Below are 21,194 nucleotides of genomic sequence, written 5' to 3'. Positions count from 1 at the left end.
TAAATCGTAACCCTTGCATACTGTAGGCAGGAATGTAACATCGTGCAGGCACTGTGGAAAACAGTATGGAGTTTTCTCAAAATCTTTTAAATAAAAATTCCGTATGATCCAGCAATCCCACTTCTGGGTATACAGGCCCAGCTCAGAGACATTGCAGCTTCAGTTCCAGAACACTGCAATGAAGCGAATACCGCCATAACGCAAGTCACATGAATTTTTTGGTGTACCCGTGCATGAGAAACTTACGTTTACACTATTCTGTAGTCTGTTAAGTGTGCGATAGCCTTGTGTCTAAAAAAACAACGTACATACCTTTATTGAAATAGACTTTAGGGAAGAGAAATATACATCAATGGAACAGGATAGGAAGCCCAGAGATAAACCCACGCACATATGGTCACCTTATCTTTGATGAAGGAGGCAAGAATATACAGTGGAGAAAAGACAGCCTCTTCAATAAGTGGGGCTGGGAAAACTGGACAGCTACCTGTCAAAGAATGAAATGAGAACACTACCTAACACCATAACACAAAAATAAACTCAAAATGGATTAAAGACCTAAATGTAAGGCCAGACACTATAAAATCTTAGAGGAAAACATAGGCAGAACACTCTATCACATAAATCACAGCAAGATCCTTTTTGACCCATCTCTTAGAAAAATGGAAATAAAAACAAAAATAAACAAATGGGACCTAAGGAAACTTAAAAGCTTTTGCACAGCAAAGGAAACCATAAACAAGACAAAAAAACAACCCTCAGAGTGGGAGAAAATATTTGTAAACGAAGCAACTGACAAAGGATTCATCTCCAAAATATACAAGCGGCTCACGCAGCTCAATATCAAAAAAACAAACAACTCAATCCAAAAATGGACACAAGACCTCGATGGACATTTCTCCAAAGAAGATATAAGATTGCCAACAAACACGTGAAAAGGATGCTCAACAACACTAATCATTAGAGAAATGCAAATCAAAAACTACAATGAGGGGGCTTCCCTGGTGGCGCAGTGGTTGAGAACCTGCCTGCCGATGCAGGGGACACGGGTTCGAGCCCTGGTCTGGGAAGATCCCACATGCCACGGAGCAACTAGGCCCGTGAGCCACAGCTACTGAGCCTGCGCGTCTGGAGCCTGTGCTCCGCAACAAGAGAGGCCACGACAGTGAGAGGCCCGCGCACCGCGATGAAGAGTGGCCCCTCTTGCCACAACTGGAGAAAGCCCTCGCACAGAAACGAAGACCCAACACAGCCAAGAATGAATAAATAAATAAATAATAATTTAAAAAAAAAAAAAAAAAAAACTACAATGAGGTATCACCTCACACCACTCAGAATGGCCATCCTCAAAAAATCTACAAACAATAAATGCTGGAGAGGGTGTGGAGAAAAGGGAACCCTCCTCCTGCACTGTTGCTGGGAACGTACATGGATACAGCCACTATGGAGAACAGTATGGAGGTTCCTTAAAAAACTAAAAATAGAACTACCATACGACCCAGCAATCCCACTACTGGGCATATACCCTGAGAAAACCATAATTCAAAAAGAGTCATGTACCAAAATGTTCATTGCAGCTCCATTTACAATAGCCAGGACATGGAAGCAACCTAAGTGTCCATCATCGGATGAATGGATAAAGAAGATGTGGCACATATATACAATGGAATATTACTCAGCCATAAAAAGAAATGAAATGGAGGTATTTGTCGTGAGGTGGATGGAGTTAGAGTCTGTCATACAGAGTGAAGTAAGTCAGAAAGAGAAAAGCAAATACAGTATGCTAACACATATATACGGAATCTAAGGGGAAAAAAAAAAGGTCATGAAGAACCTAGTGGCAAGACGGGAATAAAGACACAGACCTACTAGAGAATGGACTTGAGGATATGGGGAGGGGGAGGGGTGAGATGTGACAGGGTGAGAGAGTGGCATGGACATATATACACTACCAAATGTAAAATAGATAGCTAGTGGGAAGCAGCCGCATAGCACAGGGAGATCAGCTCGGTGCTTTGTGACCACCTAGAGGGGTGGGATAGGGAGGGTGGGAGGAAGGGAGATGCAAGAGGAAAGAGATATGGGAACATATGTATAACCGATTCACTTTGTTATAAAGCAGAAACTAACACACCATTGTAAAGCAATTATACTCCAATAAAGATGTTTAAAAAAAAAAAAATTTTGGTAAGTAGACTAGAATTTCTTAATTGGAATCGAGGGGCAGGCTTTGGACAATCCATGGACTTTGTGAAATCCAAAGGTGCCCTTTTTTGTTGTTTTGTGTTTGTTTGTAGACCCCCTTTGAAGGGTGCGTGAGCACCTGTACTTCTCTCTGATTTTAGCTTCTCAAAATGGCTCTTGGACTCAAAGGTGCCTGAGGGTGGCGGACGTGTGCTCCCCCAGTACAGAATTCTGAACACAGTGTCAGTACACATTGAGCAGAAGCGCTCTGCCAAACTGCGTGTTTTAACGTAACTTTTCAATCCAGTCAGTCAGTGCACCTGGGATCTTTTTTTACATACCTATCTCACTCTTATAAGGCTTAACCGTTGCTGCTTCCCCTAAGTTTCCTTGTCCCTCTCCCCACTCTCCCACCAGGCCGTGGAAAAGGAATGCGAGCGAGGGGGAGAGTCCAGCAGGGAGAGGACAGCGCACCTGCTGGGAAGCGGTAAAGAGGGGTCCGGACACCTTGAGGGGGGTTTTGGAGGACGGGCAGAGGTTGGGTCAGTGGCAGGAGATACCATTTACCCCTGATCTCTGGGACAAGCGCACACATAGGTCTGACAGTTACTTGTGTTTTCATTCAAACTGGCTGCCAGGTTGGAATGACCCATGATGATGTCACAGGCTTCCGACCTTCCTGATTGGAAGGACCAGACTCCGTGGCGCTCGGCAGCAGAGGTGGACAATAGCATCTCGCCAGAGCTTTTCTCCACTGCCAGTTGCCCCGCAGCTCGGAGAAGGGACGACCACTTGTGTTTTGCCCAAGTCCAGAAGAAGAGTTGGGACAAAGCAGAGTCTAGGCGTCGAGGAAGGGAAGAGTTTGGGAGAAATCATGGCCAATCGTCAACCGAGTTCCCAGGTTGAGGACCAGGACTCCCAGCCCAGCTCCTCAGGGTACCCCCTGGAGGTGACTGTCAACGAAGAAAGCCCAGGACCGTCAGGTGAGGGAGCTGGCACGAGAAGGAATTTCAGAGGCTTGACCAGTAAGGAGGAAAGGGTACAGAGGTCGGGAAGGAGCACCTGCGTCAGGTGCCTATGAAAGAAGGGAGACATTCGGAAAGCCAGGGATTGAGGGAGGAGAGGACAGGAGCTGGGGACACGGAAAACCTGGGAAGCAAGAAAGAGGGTTAGGAGATGAGATCCAAGGATGAGAGAGGGGAAGAGAGGAAACAAGGGGAGGGTTCTTTTTCTTCTTTTTTCCTAGTGGGAGAGATTATCTACCATGAGAAAGAGTTTTCAGGACAGGAAGCTGGAAAAATGACAAAATGAGTCAGGGGAGGGATAGGTAGATATGGACAGAGAAAGATGGAAAGATGACTTGGGGCAAGGTCAGAGGTCTATACGACTGAAAAGGGTAGGGGTGTTTCGGGGGGGAGGCGGAGTCGGGGTGGGGTTGGGTGGTCACCAGTGGCTGAATTCCCAAGACGAGAACGTCCTATTGTAGTCTCTTGTCTTTTCTCAGCCCCCTGGGCCGGCTGCAGCTCCCCGCCTCAGCGCCCTGGCTCTAAGAGGAAGAGGTCAGTGGCGTTCAGAGAGGAGGAGGAGGAGGGCGAGCCGGCCACTGAGGCCCAGGACACCTGGGTCGTGGAGTCGCTGAGTGGGCTCAAGATGAAGCTCAAGCGACAGCGGGTGTCTTCAGTGCTGCCTCAGCACCACGAGGTCTTCACCAGGATGCTCGGTAAGGACCAGCACCACCCACCCACCGCCCAGCACCCTCCAATCCTATACTTGAAAAACAAACAAACAGAAACTTCCAATGACTACACTTTCCCAATGGAAAAGAATTCCCTGCTACTTGGTGCACTCTCCGTCCCTGGCGGACTGTCTACGGATAAAGGACACAGGGGACACATAAATGATACAGGATTAGGTTAGACTCACAAATGATACAAGACTGGGTTAGATTTAGAAATGATACAGGATTAGGTTCGCTTGGTTTCAACTGTACCCCTGAGACTCTAGCTCTTACTGGCCTTTTGAATCTTACCGGCGTGGGACGGCGGGAGGGGGTGGGGGGCAACACAAGCCACCTTCGCCCCCTGACGTGACTGTCAATTGAGAAATTGGCTGTGAGTAACTCCATGCCCTCTGCACTGGTACGTGAATGCATGATGAAGGGGCATCACTCCCTGTCACTCGGCCCCCCTAGAAGGGGAGTCACCCCTTTTCCTCCCACAGTGAATGGTCTTCCCTCCCCTCTTCCCATCAGCTTCACCCTGGGCCACATCTTGGCATTTCCCCAGGGGGGGCGTGGTTCTCCCTCTTGGCTCTGGAATGCTCCCACGACAGCCCTGTTCCCACTGGCAAACATCTGCCCTCTTTTCACAGAGGATCCCGTCATTAGGAAATTCCTCGCCTGGGACAAAAACCTGCAAGTATCTGACAAGGTAAGTCCCCCACTGAGATGGATTCCTGCTCCAGCGCCTGTCCTGGGTGGGCACGCGGGGTGCTTTCTACACCCACGTTTCCACTCCCCTCCCAACCTGATGCCTTGTCAACACTTCCCTCCAGGGGCCTCGAGGTCCCCTCTGGGATCTGAGCCCCAGGTGTGCCCCTTTGGTGGTTGCTGCCTAAGTCCCCTCTCCTCTCAGCTCCTGGGGACTCGCCTTGGCTCCGGTTCATCAAACACCGTCCAGTGCCAGCGGCCCTAAGTCCACGCCCTCAAACCCACAGCCTCCCATCCTTGGAGCGTCGCAAACTCTGACCTTCTGTCCTCTACCCTCCCCCAAATAATCAGGCTCACCCAACACGGGGGTCTCTTCTCCAAGTGGCACCACCCATTCCTCGTCCCCTGCTCCCTTATCCCACTGTTTTTCCTCTTCCACGATGTGGAAGATGTGCCTCTTTTCTGGCAAGCTTCTCCTACGTTTTTTTCCCTCTTTCCATCAGTATCTCCTGTCGATGGTGATAGCTTATTTCAGCCGGGCCGGGCTCTTCTCCTGGCAATTCCAGAGAATCCATTTCTTTATAGCTCTGTGAGTATCTTGCTCCGTCCCCTCCATCAATATTCAACACCCTGGGAGGGCGCAGGGAGAGACCTGGGGCTCTGACCTTTCATCTATTTTTTTAAACCCCTCTGTACCGTTTACTCTGGCTGTGAAAATGACAGGATTACGGTAGAGTGGTTTCTTTTTCAAACGAAGTTATGTTTTTTATACCATTCATTGTCAAAACAAACTGCCCTAATGTCAATTAAAACACTGAACGAAACAAAGCAAAACACGAAACCTTCCTAAGAGGAGAGGAAGAAAGAACTGACACCATCCTGCCCACAAGTAAATAGACTTGAGACGTTTCCGGTTCTGATTCTCCGGTCTCGGGTCTTCCCACATCAGCACCAAGTGTGATTATCTTCCGTTTCTGCGTTCCCACGACAAATGCCACAATCGGGGCCCTTATCACATAGCGCAGACCTGGTAGAAAATGCTCCCCACTGATGTTTCTTCCACGTCTCCCAAGCCAGTCGGCTCTATCTGCCTGAATGTCCTTCCAAAACCCAGGTCTGACCGCGTCACACAATGTCATTGGCTAATTACGTGCCAAATCAAGGCCAGAGTTCTGGGTTGGAATTCAACTCTCTCTGCAGTCTCCATCACACTGTCCTGATACTTTATTCCTTTGTGTCACTGTTCCTTCCAAATACCCTGCCCTCTAAGTTCCTATTGTGCTTTTCTGTCCAGGGATCTTTCCCACACATTTACCTGAAGAAAATGACCCTATCCTTAAAGTGGGTTCAAACACCAAAACCTTCACGATGCCTGATCTCCCTAACTTCTGCATCCCGGAGGCACTTTAGTTAAAATCGTATTAGAATGCGATGCTTTGCATTACAGTCATTTCTTATCTCCCCCCTTCCCCTTCCCCAGTCCCATTAGACTAGACACAATGTGGAAGGCAGGTCTTGTCAAAATGTCAATGCATTCCCAAAACACTCAGCACAATTCTTTTCATTTTGCGAATGTCTGTTATTGTGAGTCTTCGAGGTAATCAGTATTGCATTTGGCTACGAGATAAAATGTTCATTCATTCATTCATTCATTCATCTAATGAAACCTTATAAAGTACACCCTACACGCTGGGGAATATGAGGTGATGGGAACAGAGATTCACAAAAGGCTGTTGAATTAATGCATCAAGATGAACCAAGCCCTAAATGTGTCCTTTGGTAGGAGAGGGATGAATGCAGAAATAGATCAGATCAGCGCCTGCCCTCAGGAACTGTACATACACCTACAACATAGGGAGAGAGGTGTGTGCACATACAACAAGTTGAAGGGAACAGGGGGTTTGGATTTTGTCCCCGGCATCAAGGTGTGAGAGGCACCCTTGCGAAGGTCCTGCCTGGCAGTGGCGCCTTGATGACTGGGCGGCCCTCGGGGACGCTGGGCAGGGCTGGGTGGGTCGTGTCAGGATGCTCAGCCCGCCTCTTTTCTGGGAAGCTGATCTCAAGTGGAGGCCCTTCCTGTGCTGATGACAGCCACCTGATGTCTTTCCCCAGCTATGTGGCCAACGACATGGAAGAGGACAACCAGGCCCCCAAACAGGCCATCTTTTCGTTCCTCTATGGAAAGAACCGCTCCCAGCGTCCCTTGTTCCACAAACTGCGTCTCCAGTTCATCCGTTCCATGGGCTGGAACGCTAGGGTCACTCGGGAAGAGTGCGAGCAGGTGGGTGGGCTGTGGCGGTCTGGGGGAGGGGCAGGGCCGGAGAGGAGGTGGGGATCATGGGGGATTCGGTCTGGGACTTGGGGACGGACGACAAAGAACCGGACGCGGGGCACGGGGAGGCAGCGTCATCCTCATTTCCAGGGGCTGTTTGTCTTTCCAGATCCAGGCTTTTGATCCAGAGCTCTGGGTGTGGGGAAGAGATCGCGCCCTCTTGCCCTAGAGGTCCCAGGACCACGCAGGCCTGAGGTCATCGGCCTGCGCAAAGGTAGGTCTGCGTCCGCAAAGGTGCGGGCGGAATGAACGCGTTGCTTACTGAGGAAATCGGAGGAATCCCACTGCTGGACCCACATCACCTCTCACGCTGTGAAGGGGGCCAGCCGGGCACACAGCCACACGCCGACTCAGCGCCCAGCCGCGGCCTCACAGCCACACACACACACCAGCACCGTGGGGCCCGTGGGCGCCAGACCTCGGGGAAACCAGTCTGTCACAGACGCATGGGTCTCACTGAAGTCATTTCACCCAAAGCAATTGGGTCCAAATAACAGCTTTGATGAGATGGTGATTTTTTTCCATATACGGTGTTTCGAGTTTCTCTTTTTAATTCATTTTTGGCCTTACATCCCTCAGGGATATGGGTTCTAGGATTTACCTACCACAAAGTAAATGTCTACAAACAGGACATTAGATGGAACAGCCTACACGTTCAATAAGAAAAGACCAATTATGACTAGCTTTATTTTCATCCAAATTTACTTTCCAATTGCTTACGGCCAGATCACCTGTGACTCTTTATTTCCCCTGACTCACCGCTTCTAGACCAATGATTCCTCTTGTACAATTCACCTTTTCCCCCTCAACTTTATGGTCAAGACGGTTTATCAGAACGAGTGAAGGTTAAGGAATGCCATCTTCAGCACGGCTTATTACAATGGACACATTAGAGTTCTAGATGTGGGCAGAGGATTGAGCAAACATTTGGTTGAAATCTTGCAAACTAGCTGCCTTAGTCCGTTCGACCTGCCCTAACAAGATACTACAGACTGCGTGGCTTATAAACAACAGACCACAGTCTCTTTTACGAGGGCAATAATCTCATTCATGAGGGCTCTACCCCATGACCTAATAACCTCCCAAAGACCTCCACCCTCCTAATACCAGCCCCTTAGCGGTTAAGATTTTAAGATTTCAACATAAGAATTTGGGGGGACACAAACATTCAGCCCATAACACTAACCAAGTTTAGGACTGACTATTATTTAAACATTAGGATCCAGGGACTTCCCTGGTGGCTCAGTGGTTAAGAATCCGCCTGCCAACGCAGGGCACACGGGTTCGAGCCCCCGTCCAGGAAGACCCCGCATGCCGCGGAGCAACTAAGCCTGTGAGCCACAACTACTGAGCCTGCGCTCTAGAGCCCACGAGCCACAACTACTGAGCCTGCGCTCTAGAGCCCGCGCGCCACAACTACTGAGCCTGCGCTCTAGAGCCCGCGAGCCACAACTACTGAGCCTGCGCTCTAGAGCCCGCGAGCCACAACTACTGAGCCTGCGCTCTAGAGCCCGCGAGCCACAACTACTGAGCCTGCGCTCTAGAGCCCGCGCGCCACAACTACTGAGCCTGCGCTCTAGAGCCCGCGAGCCACAACTACTGAGCCTGCGCTCTAGAGCCCACGAGCCACAACTACTGAGCCTGCGCTCTAGAGCCCGCGCGCCACAACTACTGAGCCTGCGCTCTAGAGCCCGCGAGCCACAACTACTGAGCCTGCGCTCTAGAGCCCGCGCGCCACAACTACTGAGCCTGCGCTCTAGAGCCCGCGAGCCACAACTACTGAGCCTGCGCTCTAGAGCCCGCGAGCCACAACTACTGAGCCTGCGCTCTACAGCCCGCGAGCCACAACTACTGAGCCTGCGCTCTAGAGCCCGCGAGCCACAACTACTGAGCCTGCGCTCTAGAGCCCGCGAGCCACAACTACTGAGCCTGCGCTCTAGAGCCCGCGAGCCACAACTACTGAGCCTGCGCTCTAGAGCCCGCGAGCCACAACTACTGAGCCTGCGCTCTAGAGCCCGCGAGCCACAACTACTGAGCCTGCGCTCTAGAGCCCGCGAGCCACAACTACTGAGCCTGCGCTCTAGAGCCCGCGAGCCACAACTACTGAGCCTGCGCTCTAGAGCCCGCGAGCCACAACTACTGAGCCTGTGCTCTAGAGCCCGCATGCCACAACTACTGAGCCTGTGCGCGCCTAGAGCCCGTGCTCCGCCACAAGAGACGCGTCATGAGAAGCAACGGAGAGTGGTCCTCGCTCACCACAACTAGAGAAAGCCCACGCGCAGCAACAAAGACCCAATGCAGCCAAAAATAAAATAAAGAAAATAAGTCAATTAAAAATGAATAATAAACTAGACATTAGGATCCAGGATTAGCATTAGGGAACAGGCAGCAGGTCTCCTGGTCCACGATGCTGACCGGTCAGTGATGTCTGTAGTGTGGTTCCAAGTTCAGAATTTAAGTGGTGCCAAAGGACCAAGGTGAGTTAAGACTAAAGCAGCATTCTCCAAAGGCCAGCTCCCTGAGCAGAATCACCTGGAGTCTTGGCTATAAAGCAGATGACTGGGCCTGGCCTTAGGTGTATTCAGTCGTTTTTGCAGTCAGGCTCACCAAACTCCAAGAATCGCACTTGAAAACAATGAATGGTTCAGGATTGGGGCTCCGAATGGAGAATTTGAGATAAAACTGCAATCATAAATGAGTCTCAATTCTGGTGAGAACTAAGAATGTGAAAACCTTTGTATCTGGACAGTTGCCACTTTGAAATCTGACGTCCTTGCTCCTTCTCTTACTTCCAGATCACAGAGCCCAGGAGAGATGAGGATGTTGCACAGGAGGTCAATCCACACGCTGACGACAGCCGTGAGGAAGGGAGGGAGAAGCCTCTTGTGCAGATGATCGGGAAGAACCCAGCGTCTTCCAGAACGAGCTCAAGAGAGTTTTCGTGTCACACTCCTGGGAGCGGGGCATGCTTCTAGGAGTCTGTGGCAGGACAATAAGAAATCAGGGTTCTGTCACGTTCCATCCCTTTGGAAGGCACCACCCCAATTTTCAGATCATTTCATTCAAATCTCCCCTGGGATGAACACTGGAGGTCCCATTTTTTACACACTTCTTTGCCCCAGTCTAGAAGCATTTGAAGGTGGCGTGTAGGGGGCTCAGAACAGGAGGGAATAACTTTAAAATATATAATTAGAGCCACACGGTCATGACTGATGACTTAACTTTCACTGGCTTATTTTGAAAATGTCACCTATAAAATTATTGTATTTTTATATTTTATATTTATAGATGTATTTTAAATAGTTTTGAAATAGTCTTCATTGTGAAACATCTTATTCCCACCAAGTTTTGTGATGAGTATTACAGCTGTTGTATATTTACACCTATATACAATTTTATTCACATTTTCAAGAGAGATTTTTGGTTTTATCTATTACATAATACACATTTTATCTATTACATAATATTTCCATTCTACTTATAGCTAGGTGGTTATTTCCTCCCAATTCTTGTAAGCATAAATTTGTACATTGTTAGTTCTCATTACTGAATTGTGGGAATTCAGTCGTAAGTTTTTAACTTGTCTCAACAAGTTCGTATGTTATTTTAGATTATTAAAGAGTACCGTGCAATGCAGCTTTGGGGGAAATATAATAAAGATGAAAGTCTTCTCACAGTCATGATGTGTGTGGTCATTACCAGCGTGCTTCGCCTGTTTGCTGCCCGACGAGGTGTGGCTTAATGGCGTTGTGATTATCCAACCACATTTCTTAACTCTGAAAAATAATCCTGAATTATTTTTCATGGAGGAAAAACTGCAGAAGATGAGGCAGATCTTGCATCATTCAGGACTCCAATACTGAGAGACAAGTGTTGGGTAAAAGGAAACACGGCTTTACTGAGGAAGCCGGCAGCCCAGGGGGGAAGGTGGACTCGTCCCAAAGAACCTACTCTCCCCTCCTGAGGTTTTGCTTGAGGACTATATAGGGAAAAGAGAAAGGGGCTGCATGTTGAAGACAGGGTTACAGGGTGCGTGATCAGCTCACGGACATTCTTCTGATTGGTCGGTGGTGAGGTAGCGGGGACTCAACATCATCAGCCTTCTGCTTCCAACGGGTCTGGGGTCTGCGTGCTTGTGGGCAGCATGCAGTTAACTTCTTCCACCTGCTGGGGGTTTCAGTCTCTGCAAAACAGCTCCAAGGACGTGGCTCAGAATATTACCCGATAGCCCTTGAGGAGCAACTAAAGGCCCTGGACTTCGTTTAACGGCTAAAGTATGATCATTTTGTCTTTGCTGTTTTTTCGACCGCGCCACGCAGCTTGTGGGATCTTAGTTCCCTGACCAGGGATCAAACACAGGCCTCTAGCAGTGGACGCGCACAGTCCTAACCCCTGAAATGCCAGGGAATTCCTGACACTACACTTTAAAGAGAAAAAACCAGACCAAAAGGAACACACTTTTAAGGAAGCTTAACTTTCTCAGAAACGCAGAAATTTTGTTGTGCATTTATTTTCTTTCTTTTTTTTTTTAATACATTTATTTATTTATTTATTTATTTATTTATTTATTTATTTTTCTCTGCGTTGGGTCTTCGCTGTTGCACGTGGGCTCTCTCTAGTTGCGGTGAGCGGGGGCTTCTCTTCGTTGTGGTGCGTCGGCTGCTCAATGCGGTGGCTTCTCTTGTTGCGGAGCATGGGCTCTAGGCACGTGGGTTCCAGTAGTTGTGGCTCGCGGGCTCTAGAGGATTTTTTATTGTTTACTTTTTGCAAGTATTCATCAAATGCGTATTACTTGAATGAATGACAAATCATTTCTTCCAGCAATCCTCAAACTGCTTAAAACTATGACAATATTTAGCGTTTCAAATTTCATATGACCTCACTCTCTCCGTGTTCTAGTTTCTAAAAGCATGTGGGATCTTCCCGGACCAGGGCTCGAACCCGTGTGCCTTGTGCTGGCAGGCGGATTCTTAACCGCTGCACCACCAGGGAAGTCCCTGTGCATTTATTTTCAAGAAAATAAGGCGGCCGGATGAATTCAGAACTAGGGGCAGAAAGCTCTTCCTGTGAGATACAGAATCTCTGCTGTTTAGGCAGATTTAGAGAACAACTTTTCCAACCACTTATTAAGGAGACCAATACTCCACGAAAAATTATATCATTTTTACAGAGAGAAAACCAAACTCCAGCTTTGCATCAATATAATATTTGATACTTAAGAGAACCATAAGCTCTTTTTTGAAAATCTCTGCAATAAACATCAAAACTGAGCCACCTTCGGCTGAGACCAATACAATTCCCTTTCCACCAATCTCCTACAACTTTCTAGATTCATTCAGGTGGTGTCCTTCACTATCCTCTTTCTGGTGCTGGAACAATCGGTCATTTTACTTTAGGACCAAACTATTTTTGTTCCTGTTAATAAACAAAACTACATCTCATCATCTTGCATACAAAGTTGTACCTCTCGGTTGCTGGAACCAAGCAGGACCCTGCAGGGCCCTTCCGTGTCCCCTGCCTCTTGCTTGTAAAACAGCTGCAGTCTCCCAGGCCTCCCCTGAGTCACAAAACAACAGGTTCAAGCAGTTCACGATTAGGACAACAGCAGTCACAGAATCTTTAGGTCCTCCCCAAGGACATAAGTAACAGTGTCAGAGACACATTCCTAACTTGTTTGGCAGATACTAAAACCGCTACAAGAGGAGAGAGCTAACTGTATGATGACCAGACTGGAGCTATGACATAAGCTGCTCCATCTTGAGCAGACCTGAACCAATGGCTTACACAATTCCAGGAACTGGCCTCAAGGAAATGGGAACAAACCAACACTGGACTTGAAGATTAACTGTGCCGGAAACAATCAACATGACACTGACCACACCACTGCATGACCAATGTCAAGATGATGGTCAGAGCTGACTGTGCTACTCTGCATGTAGCCCCCACCTGCACAGCCCAGAGACTTCCCGTCTTTTCCCTGTAAACCCCTTTTCCCTCTAACTGGCAACTGGGAGATGCTTTGGGGGACACTAGTCCACCATCTTCCCACGTTGCCAGCTTCCTGAATAAAGCATCTTTCTTCTTCCACCAACCCTTGTCTCTGGAACATTGACTTCTGAGCGATGAGCAGCTGCACCTGAGTTCTGTTCCAGCCGATAACATTACTATTGCTCAAGCCTCATTCATATTATATTCATAACAACTTTGAACCAAAGTTACTTCCATTGCACAAAGAAAACTAGGAGTGAATAACTGACAACTGCCCATCACACACCAGCACTGTAGGCTAGCAGAGCTCATGAACACACGTAACACAACATTACGAAGCCACAAACATCCCTTACACAACTTCTCCAAGTGCCAGAGACAAACACATTCATTAACACACCCACAGATATAGCCTCTAGGTAACAAATAAAAATATGCAGCAAGAGCATAGAACTTGAGATTATGCTTAGTGATCAACGTTTCAGGTTTCTGTCTTGCTTAGAAATGACCTCGGTATCCAATGATTAGCCAGTCAGTAACACAATTTAGTATCAGTTCAAGGGTTTACGTAAACTAAAGATCTTGGAATGTATCGACAAGCTGACACAGTACAAAACATAGTTACTGTTGACATAAAGTTTGTCAGAAGAATCATTAAATGTGGCTAAACACAAATTTACATTTTTCATAACCTTAAATATTAAGTAGAAGTAATGTTAGCTTATTTGATGGGTACACCTATATAAATGTAGGAAGAACAGACCCAAGTAGAATTGTTTTCAATGTATGCCTAATACTGATAAATAAGATAGGAGTAACTTTGTATTAAACCAAAACTATTAAACTAGCTTCATTTGCCAAAGATTTACCTAAATTATGTAAACTTGAAGTCTTTGAATTTCTGAGTTGATTTTTTTGTTTGTTTGTGTTTTTGACTGCACCGAGAGGCTTGCTGGATCTTAGTTCCCTGACCAGGGACTGAACCCGGGCCCTGGCAGTGAAAGCACCGAGTCCTAACCACTGCACTGCCAGGGAATTCCCTGACTTGATTTCCGTAAGAACACTTTTCTAGCACATTTAAAGTATCAGAAGTTCAAATTCCTTTCTCTCTGAGAATTTTAGGGATACATAATTTTTATAAGCACATTTGTATCTTTGTAAGCCAATCAGGACAGAAACCCTTGAATTTAAGAGACTCTACAATCTACTTTAATAGATCCAGAAGCAGAAAAACATTACATACTCACACTGTCAGAGGTAAAGGCCTTTCTGAATTACAGACACACAGACATACAGAGAAATGGAACTTTTACCTTCAGTTCTAAAGTCTTAGACATCGGTCAGGAATAAACACTCACCAGTCTAGAGATTAAAGAGCCGTTCTCCTCCCATTGGGCAAGAGATTCTTAACTGATCTGAGCTTGTCAAAGTAGACAAATAGACGAACAGAAAAGACTAAGAAAAGACTATCAAACCAGATCCTCTGCCACCTCTCACCTAACTGAGATTAGCTCTGTAGAAACTTAATCGCTTTGGAGAGACCATCAAAAGTCTTCAAACGACAGAGCCAAACTCAGAATCACTGCTGCTACAAATAGGGAAGCACTTAGCTGTAATCTGAAAACAAAGCAAAACACAAAAGTAATAGAAGGGGAAACTAAAGAAACGGAAAGTGAGCCAAGTTCAATGGCTGCTTGGGTGGGTTCACCCCTGGGAGAGGAGAAAAGATGTACCTGGGCTTCACCGGCTCAGGAAACACACCACTCACTTGTTGCTGGGCTTTTACAGCTTTATTTACGTATAACTGATATACAAAATCCAGCCCAGGTTTAATTTGTATAACTTGATGAGTTTGGACATATGCACACACCTGTGATACCATCACCACCATCACGGTAATATACTCATCACTTCCAAAAGATTCCTTCTATCCCTTTGTGTCTCTGTATGTGTGTTAGGAATACTTAACACAGCACCAGGTACATGAAAAGGTGCTCAACGTCACTAATCATCCGGGAAATGCAAATCAAAATCATCATGAGATATTACCTCACATCTGTTAGAATGGCTACAATTTTTTCTTTCTTTTTAAACATAGAGTTGTCAAGGTTGTAGAGAAATCGTAACCCTTGCATACTGTAGGCAGGAATGTAACATCGTGCAGGCACTGTGGAAAACAGTATGGAGTTTTCTCAAAATCTTTTAAATAAAAATTCCGTATGATCCAGCAATCCCACTTCTGGGTATACAGGCCCAGCTCAGAGACATTGCAGCTTCAGTTCCAGAACACTGCAATGAAGCAAATACCGCCATAACGCAAGTCACATGAATTTTTTGGTGTACCCGTGCATGAGAAACTTACGTTTACACTATTCTGTAGTCTGTTAAGTGTGCGATAGCCTTGTGTCTAAAAAAACAACGTACATACCTTTATTGAAATAGACTTTAGGGAAGAGAAATATACATCAATGGAACAGGATAGGAAGCCCAGAGATAAACCCACGCACATATGGTCACCTTATCTTTGATGAAGGAGGCAAGAATATACAGTGGAGAAAAGACAGCCTCTTCAATAAGTGGGGCTGGGAAAACTGGACAGCTACCTGTCAAAGAATGAAATGAGAACACTACCTAACACCATAACACAAAAATAAACTCAAAATGGATTAAAGACCTAAATGTAAGGCCAGACACTATAAAACTCTTAGAGGAAAACATAGGCAGAACACTCTATCACATAAATCACAGCAAGATCCTTTTTGACCCATCTCTTAGAAAAATGGAAATAAAAACAAAAATAAACAAATGGGACCTAAGGAAACTTAAAAGCTTTTGCACAGCAAAGGAAACCATAAACAAGACAAAAAAACAACCCTCAGAGTGGGAGAAAATATTTGTAAACGAAGCAACTGACAAAGGATTCATCTCCAAAATATACAAGCGGCTCACGCAGCTCAATATCAAAAAAACAAACAACTCAATCCAAAAATGGACACAAGACCTCGATGGACATTTCTCCAAAGAAGATATAAGATTGCCAACAAACACGTGAAAAGGATGCTCAACAACACTAATCATTAGAGAAATGCAAATCAAAACTACAATGAGGGGGCTTCCCTGGTGGCGCAGTGGTTGAGAACCTGCCTGCCGATGCAGGGGACACGGGTTCGAGCCCTGGTCTGGGAAGATCCCACATGCCACGGAGCAACTAGGCCCGTGAGCCACAGCTACTGAGCCTGCGCGTCTGGAGCCTGTGCTCCGCAACAAGAGAGGCCACGACAGTGAGAGGCCCGCGCACCGCGATGAAGAGTGGCCCCTCTTGCCACAACTGGAGAAAGCCCTCGCACAGAAACGAAGACCCAACACAGCCAAGAATGAATAAATAAATAAATAATAATTAAAAAAAAAAAAAAAAAAAAACTACAATGAGGTATCACCTCACACCACTCAGAATGGCCATCCTCAAAAAATCTACAAACAATAAATGCTGGAGAGGGTGTGGAGAAAAGGGAACCCTCCTCCTGCACTGTTGCTGGGAACGTACATGGATACAGCCACTATGGAGAACAGTATGGAGGTTCCTTAAAAAACTAAAAATAGAACTACCATACGACCCAGCAATCCCACTACTGGGCATATACCCTGAGAAAACCATAATTCAAAAAGAGTCATGTACCAAAATGTTCATTGCAGCTCCATTTACAATAGCCAGGACATGGAAGCAACCTAAGTGTCCATCATCGGATGAATGGATAAAGAAGATGTGGCACATATATACAATGGAATATTACTCAGCCATAAAAAGAAATGAAATGGAGGTATTTGTCGTGAGGTGGATGGAGTTAGAGTCTGTCATACAGAGTGAAGTAAGTCAGAAAGAGAAAAGCAAATACAGTATGCTAACACATATATACGGAATCTAAGGGGAAAAAAAAAAGGTCATGAAGAACCTAGTGGCAAGACGGGAATAAAGACACAGACCTACTAGAGAATGGACTTGAGGATATGGGGAGGGGGAGGGGTGAGATGTGACAGGGTGAGAGAGTGGCATGGACATATATACACTACCAAATGTAAAATAGATAGCTAGTGGGAAGCAGCCGCATAGCACAGGGAGATCAGCTCGGTGCTTTGTGACCACCTAGAGGGGTGGGATAGGGAGGGTGGGAGGAAGGGAGATGCAAGAGGAAAGAGATATGGGAACATATGTATAACCGATTCACTTTGTTATAAAGCAGAAACTAACACACCATTGTAAAGCAATTATACTCCAATAAAGATGTTTAAAAAAAAAAAAATTTTGGTAAGTAGACTAGAATTTCTTAATTGGAATCGAGGGGCAGGCTTTGGACAATCCATGGACTTTGTGAAATCCAAAGGTGCCCTTTTTTGTTGTTTTGTGTTTGTTTGTAGACCCCCTTTGAAGGGTGCGTGAGCACCTGTACTTCTCTCTGATTTTAGCTTCTCAAAATGGCTCTTGGACTCAAAGGTGCCTGAGGGTGGCGGACGTGTGCTCCCCCAGTACAGAATTCTGAACACAGTGTCAGTACACATTGAGCAGAAGCGCTCTGCCAAACTGCGTGTTTTAACGTAACTTTTCAATCCAGTCAGTCAGTGCACCTGGGATCTTTTTTTACATACCTATCTCACTCTTATAAGGCTTAACCGTTGCTGCTTCCCCTAAGTTTCCTTGTCCCTCTCCCCACTCTCCCACCAGGCCGTGGAAAAGGAATGCGAGCGAGGGGGAGAGTCCAGCAGGGAGAGGACAGCGCACCTGCTGGGAAGCGGTAAAGAGGGGTCCGGACACCTTGAGGGGGGTTTTGGAGGACGGGCAGAGGTTGGGTCAGTGGCAGGAGATACCATTTACCCCTGATCTCTGGGACAAGCGCACACATAGGTCTGACAGTTACTTGTGTTTTCATTCAAACTGGCTGCCAGGTTGGAATGACCCATGATGATGTCACAGGCTTCCGACCTTCCTGATTGGAAGGACCAGACTCCGTGGCGCTCGGCAGCAGAGGTGGACAATAGCATCTCGCCAGAGCTTTTCTCCACTGCCAGTTGCCCCGCAGCTCGGAGAAGGGACGACCACTTGTGTTTTGCCCAAGTCCAGAAGAAGAGTTGGGACAAAGCAGAGTCTAGGCGTCGAGGAAGGGAAGAGTTTGGGAGAAATCATGGCCAATCGTCAACCGAGTTCCCAGGTTGAGGACCAGGACTCCCAGCCCAGCTCCTCAGGGTACCCCCTGGAGGTGACTGTCAACGAAGAAAGCCCAGGACCGTCAGGTGAGGGAGCTGGCACGAGAAGGAATTTCAGAGGCTTGACCAGTAAGGAGGAAAGGGTACAGAGGTCGGGAAGGAGCACCTGCGTCAGGTGCCTATGAAAGAAGGGAGACATTCGGAAAGCCAGGGATTGAGGGAGGAGAGGACAGGAGCTGGGGACACGGAAAACCTGGGAAGCAAGAAAGAGGGTTAGGAGATGAGATCCAAGGATGAGAGAGGGGAAGAGAGGAAACAAGGGGAGGGTTCTTTTTCTTCTTTTTTCCTAGTGGGAGAGATTATCTACCATGAGAAAGAGTTTTCAGGACAGGAAGCTGGAAAAATGACAAAATGAGTCAGGGGAGGGATAGGTAGATATGGACAGAGAAAGATGGAAAGATGACTTGGGGCAAGGTCAGAGGTCTATACGACTGAAAAGGGTAGGGGTGTTTCGGGGGGGAGGCGGAGTCGGGGTGGGGTTGGGTGGTCACCAGTGGCTGAATTCCCAAGACGAGAACGTCCTATTGTAGTCTCTTGTCTTTTCTCAGCCCCCTGGGCCGGCTGCAGCTCCCCGCCTCAGCGCCCTGGCTCTAAGAGGAAGAGGTCAGTGGCGTTCAGAGAGGAGGAGGAGGAGGGCGAGCCGGCCACTGAGGCCCAGGACACCTGGGTCGTGGAGTCGCTGAGTGGGCTCAAGATGAAGCTCAAGCGACAGCGGGTGTCTTCAGTGCTGCCTCAGCACCACGAGGTCTTCACCAGGATGCTCGGTAAGGACCAGCACCACCCACCCACCGCCCAGCACCCTCCAATCCTATACTTGAAAAACAAACAAACAGAAACTTCCAATGACTACACTTTCCCAATGGAAAAGAATTCCCTGCTACTTGGTGCACTCTCCGTCCCTGGCGGACTGTCTACGGATAAAGGACACAGGGGACACATAAATGATACAGGATTAGGTTAGACTCACAAATGATACAAGACTGGGTTAGATTTAGAAATGATACAGGATTAGGTTCGCTTGGTTTCAACTGTACCCCTGAGACTCTAGCTCTTACTGGCCTTTTGAATCTTACCGGCGTGGGACGGCGGGAGGGGGTGGGGGGCAACACAAGCCACCTTCGCCCCCTGACGTGACTGTCAATTGAGAAATTGGCTGTGAGTAACTCCATGCCCTCTGCACTGGTACGTGAATGCATGATGAAGGGGCATCACTCCCTGTCACTCGGCCCCCCTAGAAGGGGAGTCACCCCTTTTCCTCCCACAGTGAATGGTCTTCCCTCCCCTCTTCCCATCAGCTTCACCCTGGGCCACATCTTGGCATTTCCCCAGGGGGGGCGTGGTTCTCCCTCTTGGCTCTGGAATGCTCCCACGACAGCCCTGTTCCCACTGGCAAACATCTGCCCTCTTTTCACAGAGGATCCCGTCATTAGGAAATTCCTCGCCTGGGACAAAAACCTGCAAGTATCTGACAAGGTAAGTCCCCCACTGAGATGGATTCCTGCTCCAGCGCCTGTCCTGGGTGGGCACGCGGGGTGCTTTCTACACCCACGTTTCCACTCCCCTCCCAACCTGATGCCTTGTCAACACTTCCCTCCAGGGGCCTCGAGGTCCCCTCTGGGATCTGAGCCCCAGGTGTGCCCCTTTGGTGGTTGCTGCCTAAGTCCCCTCTCCTCTCAGCTCCTGGGGACTCGCCTTGGCTCCGGTTCATCAAACACCGTCCAGTGCCAGCGGCCCTAAGTCCACGCCCTCAAACCCACAGCCTCCCATCCTTGGAGCGTCGCAAACTCTGACCTTCTGTCCTCTACCCTCCCCCAAATAATCAGGCTCACCCAACACAGGGGTCTCTTCTCCAAGTGGCACCACCCATTCCTCGTCCCCTGCTCCCTTATCCCACTGTTTTTCCTCTTCCACGATGTGGAAGATGTGCCTCTTTTCTGGCAAGCTTCTCCTACGTTTTTTTCCCTCTTTCCATCAGTATCTCCTGTCGATGGTGATAGCTTATTTCAGCCGGGCCGGGCTCTTCTCCTGGCAATTCCAGAGAATCCATTTCTTTATAGCTCTGTGAGTATCTTGCTCCGTCCCCTCCATCAATATTCAACACCCTGGGAGGGCGCAGGGAGAGACCTGGGGCTCTGACCTTTCATCTATTTTTTTAAACCCCTCTGTACCGTTTACTCTGGCTGTGAAAATGACAGGATTACGGTAGAGTGGTTTCTTTTTCAAACGAAGTTATGTTTTTTATACCATTCATTGTCAAAACAAACTGCCCTAATGTCAATTAAAACACTGAACGAAACAAAGCAAAACACGAAACCTTCCTAAGAGGAGAGGAAGAAAGAACTGACACCATCCTGCCCACAAGTAAATAGACTTGAGACGTTTCCGGTTCTGATTCTCCGGTCTCGGGTCTTCCCACATCAGCACCAAGTGTGATTATCTTCCGTTTCTGCGTTCCCACGACAAATGCCACAATCGGGGCCCTTATCACATAGCGCAGACCTGGTAGAAAATGCTCCCCACTGATGTTTCTTCCACGTCTCCCAAGCCAGTCGGCTCTATCTGCCTGAATGTCCTTCCAAAACCCAGGTCTGACCGCGTCACACAATGTCATTGGCTAATTACGTGCCAAATCAAGGCCAGAGTTCTGGGTTGGAATTCAACTCTCTCTGCAGTCTCCATCACACTGTCCTGATACTTTATTCCTTTGTGTCACTGTTCCTTCCAAATACCCTGCCCTCTAAGTTCCTATTGTGCTTTTCTGTCCAGGGATCTTTCCCACACATTTACCTGAAGAAAATGACCCTATCCTTAAAGTGGGTTCAAACACCAAAACCTTCACGATGCCTGATCTCCCTAACTTCTGCATCCCGGAGGCACTTTAGTTAAAATCGTATTAGAATGTGATGCTTTGCATTACAGTCATTTCTTATCTCCCCCCTTCCCCTTCCCCAGTCCCATTAGACTAGACACAATGTGGAAGGCAGGTCTTGTCAAAATGTCAATGCA

At 47.5% G+C, this 21,194-nt stretch overlaps 1 protein-coding gene across 1 annotated transcript in view; it reads left to right on the top strand.

Annotated features, from left to right (window-relative positions):
• Positions 1-21,194, top strand: part of LOC132349915 (uncharacterized) — a 60,294-nt gene that overhangs the window by 21,966 nt on the left and 17,134 nt on the right. Inside the window, exons 12-22 of the mRNA XM_059898726.1 lie at positions 2,602-2,671; positions 2,946-3,167; positions 3,689-3,904; positions 4,555-4,613; positions 5,116-5,201; positions 6,725-6,893; positions 7,054-7,106; positions 9,740-9,803; positions 17,650-17,719; positions 17,994-18,215; positions 18,737-18,952. Coding sequence (XP_059754709.1) covers positions 2,602-2,671; positions 2,946-3,167; positions 3,689-3,904; positions 4,555-4,613; positions 5,116-5,201; positions 6,725-6,893; positions 7,054-7,106; positions 9,740-9,803; positions 17,650-17,719; positions 17,994-18,215; positions 18,737-18,952 — 1,447 coding nt within the window. The remainder of the gene's footprint in view (positions 1-2,601; positions 2,672-2,945; positions 3,168-3,688; positions 3,905-4,554; positions 4,614-5,115; positions 5,202-6,724; positions 6,894-7,053; positions 7,107-9,739; positions 9,804-17,649; positions 17,720-17,993; positions 18,216-18,736; positions 18,953-21,194) is intronic.

Source organism: Balaenoptera ricei, chromosome 15 (genome assembly GCF_028023285.1).
Source record: "Balaenoptera ricei isolate mBalRic1 chromosome 15, mBalRic1.hap2, whole genome shotgun sequence".
NCBI classification, from domain to species: Eukaryota; Metazoa; Chordata; class Mammalia; order Artiodactyla; family Balaenopteridae; genus Balaenoptera; species Balaenoptera ricei.
Note: the sequence above shows the minus strand (reverse complement) of the source record. Positions and strands in the feature narration are given on the sequence as shown.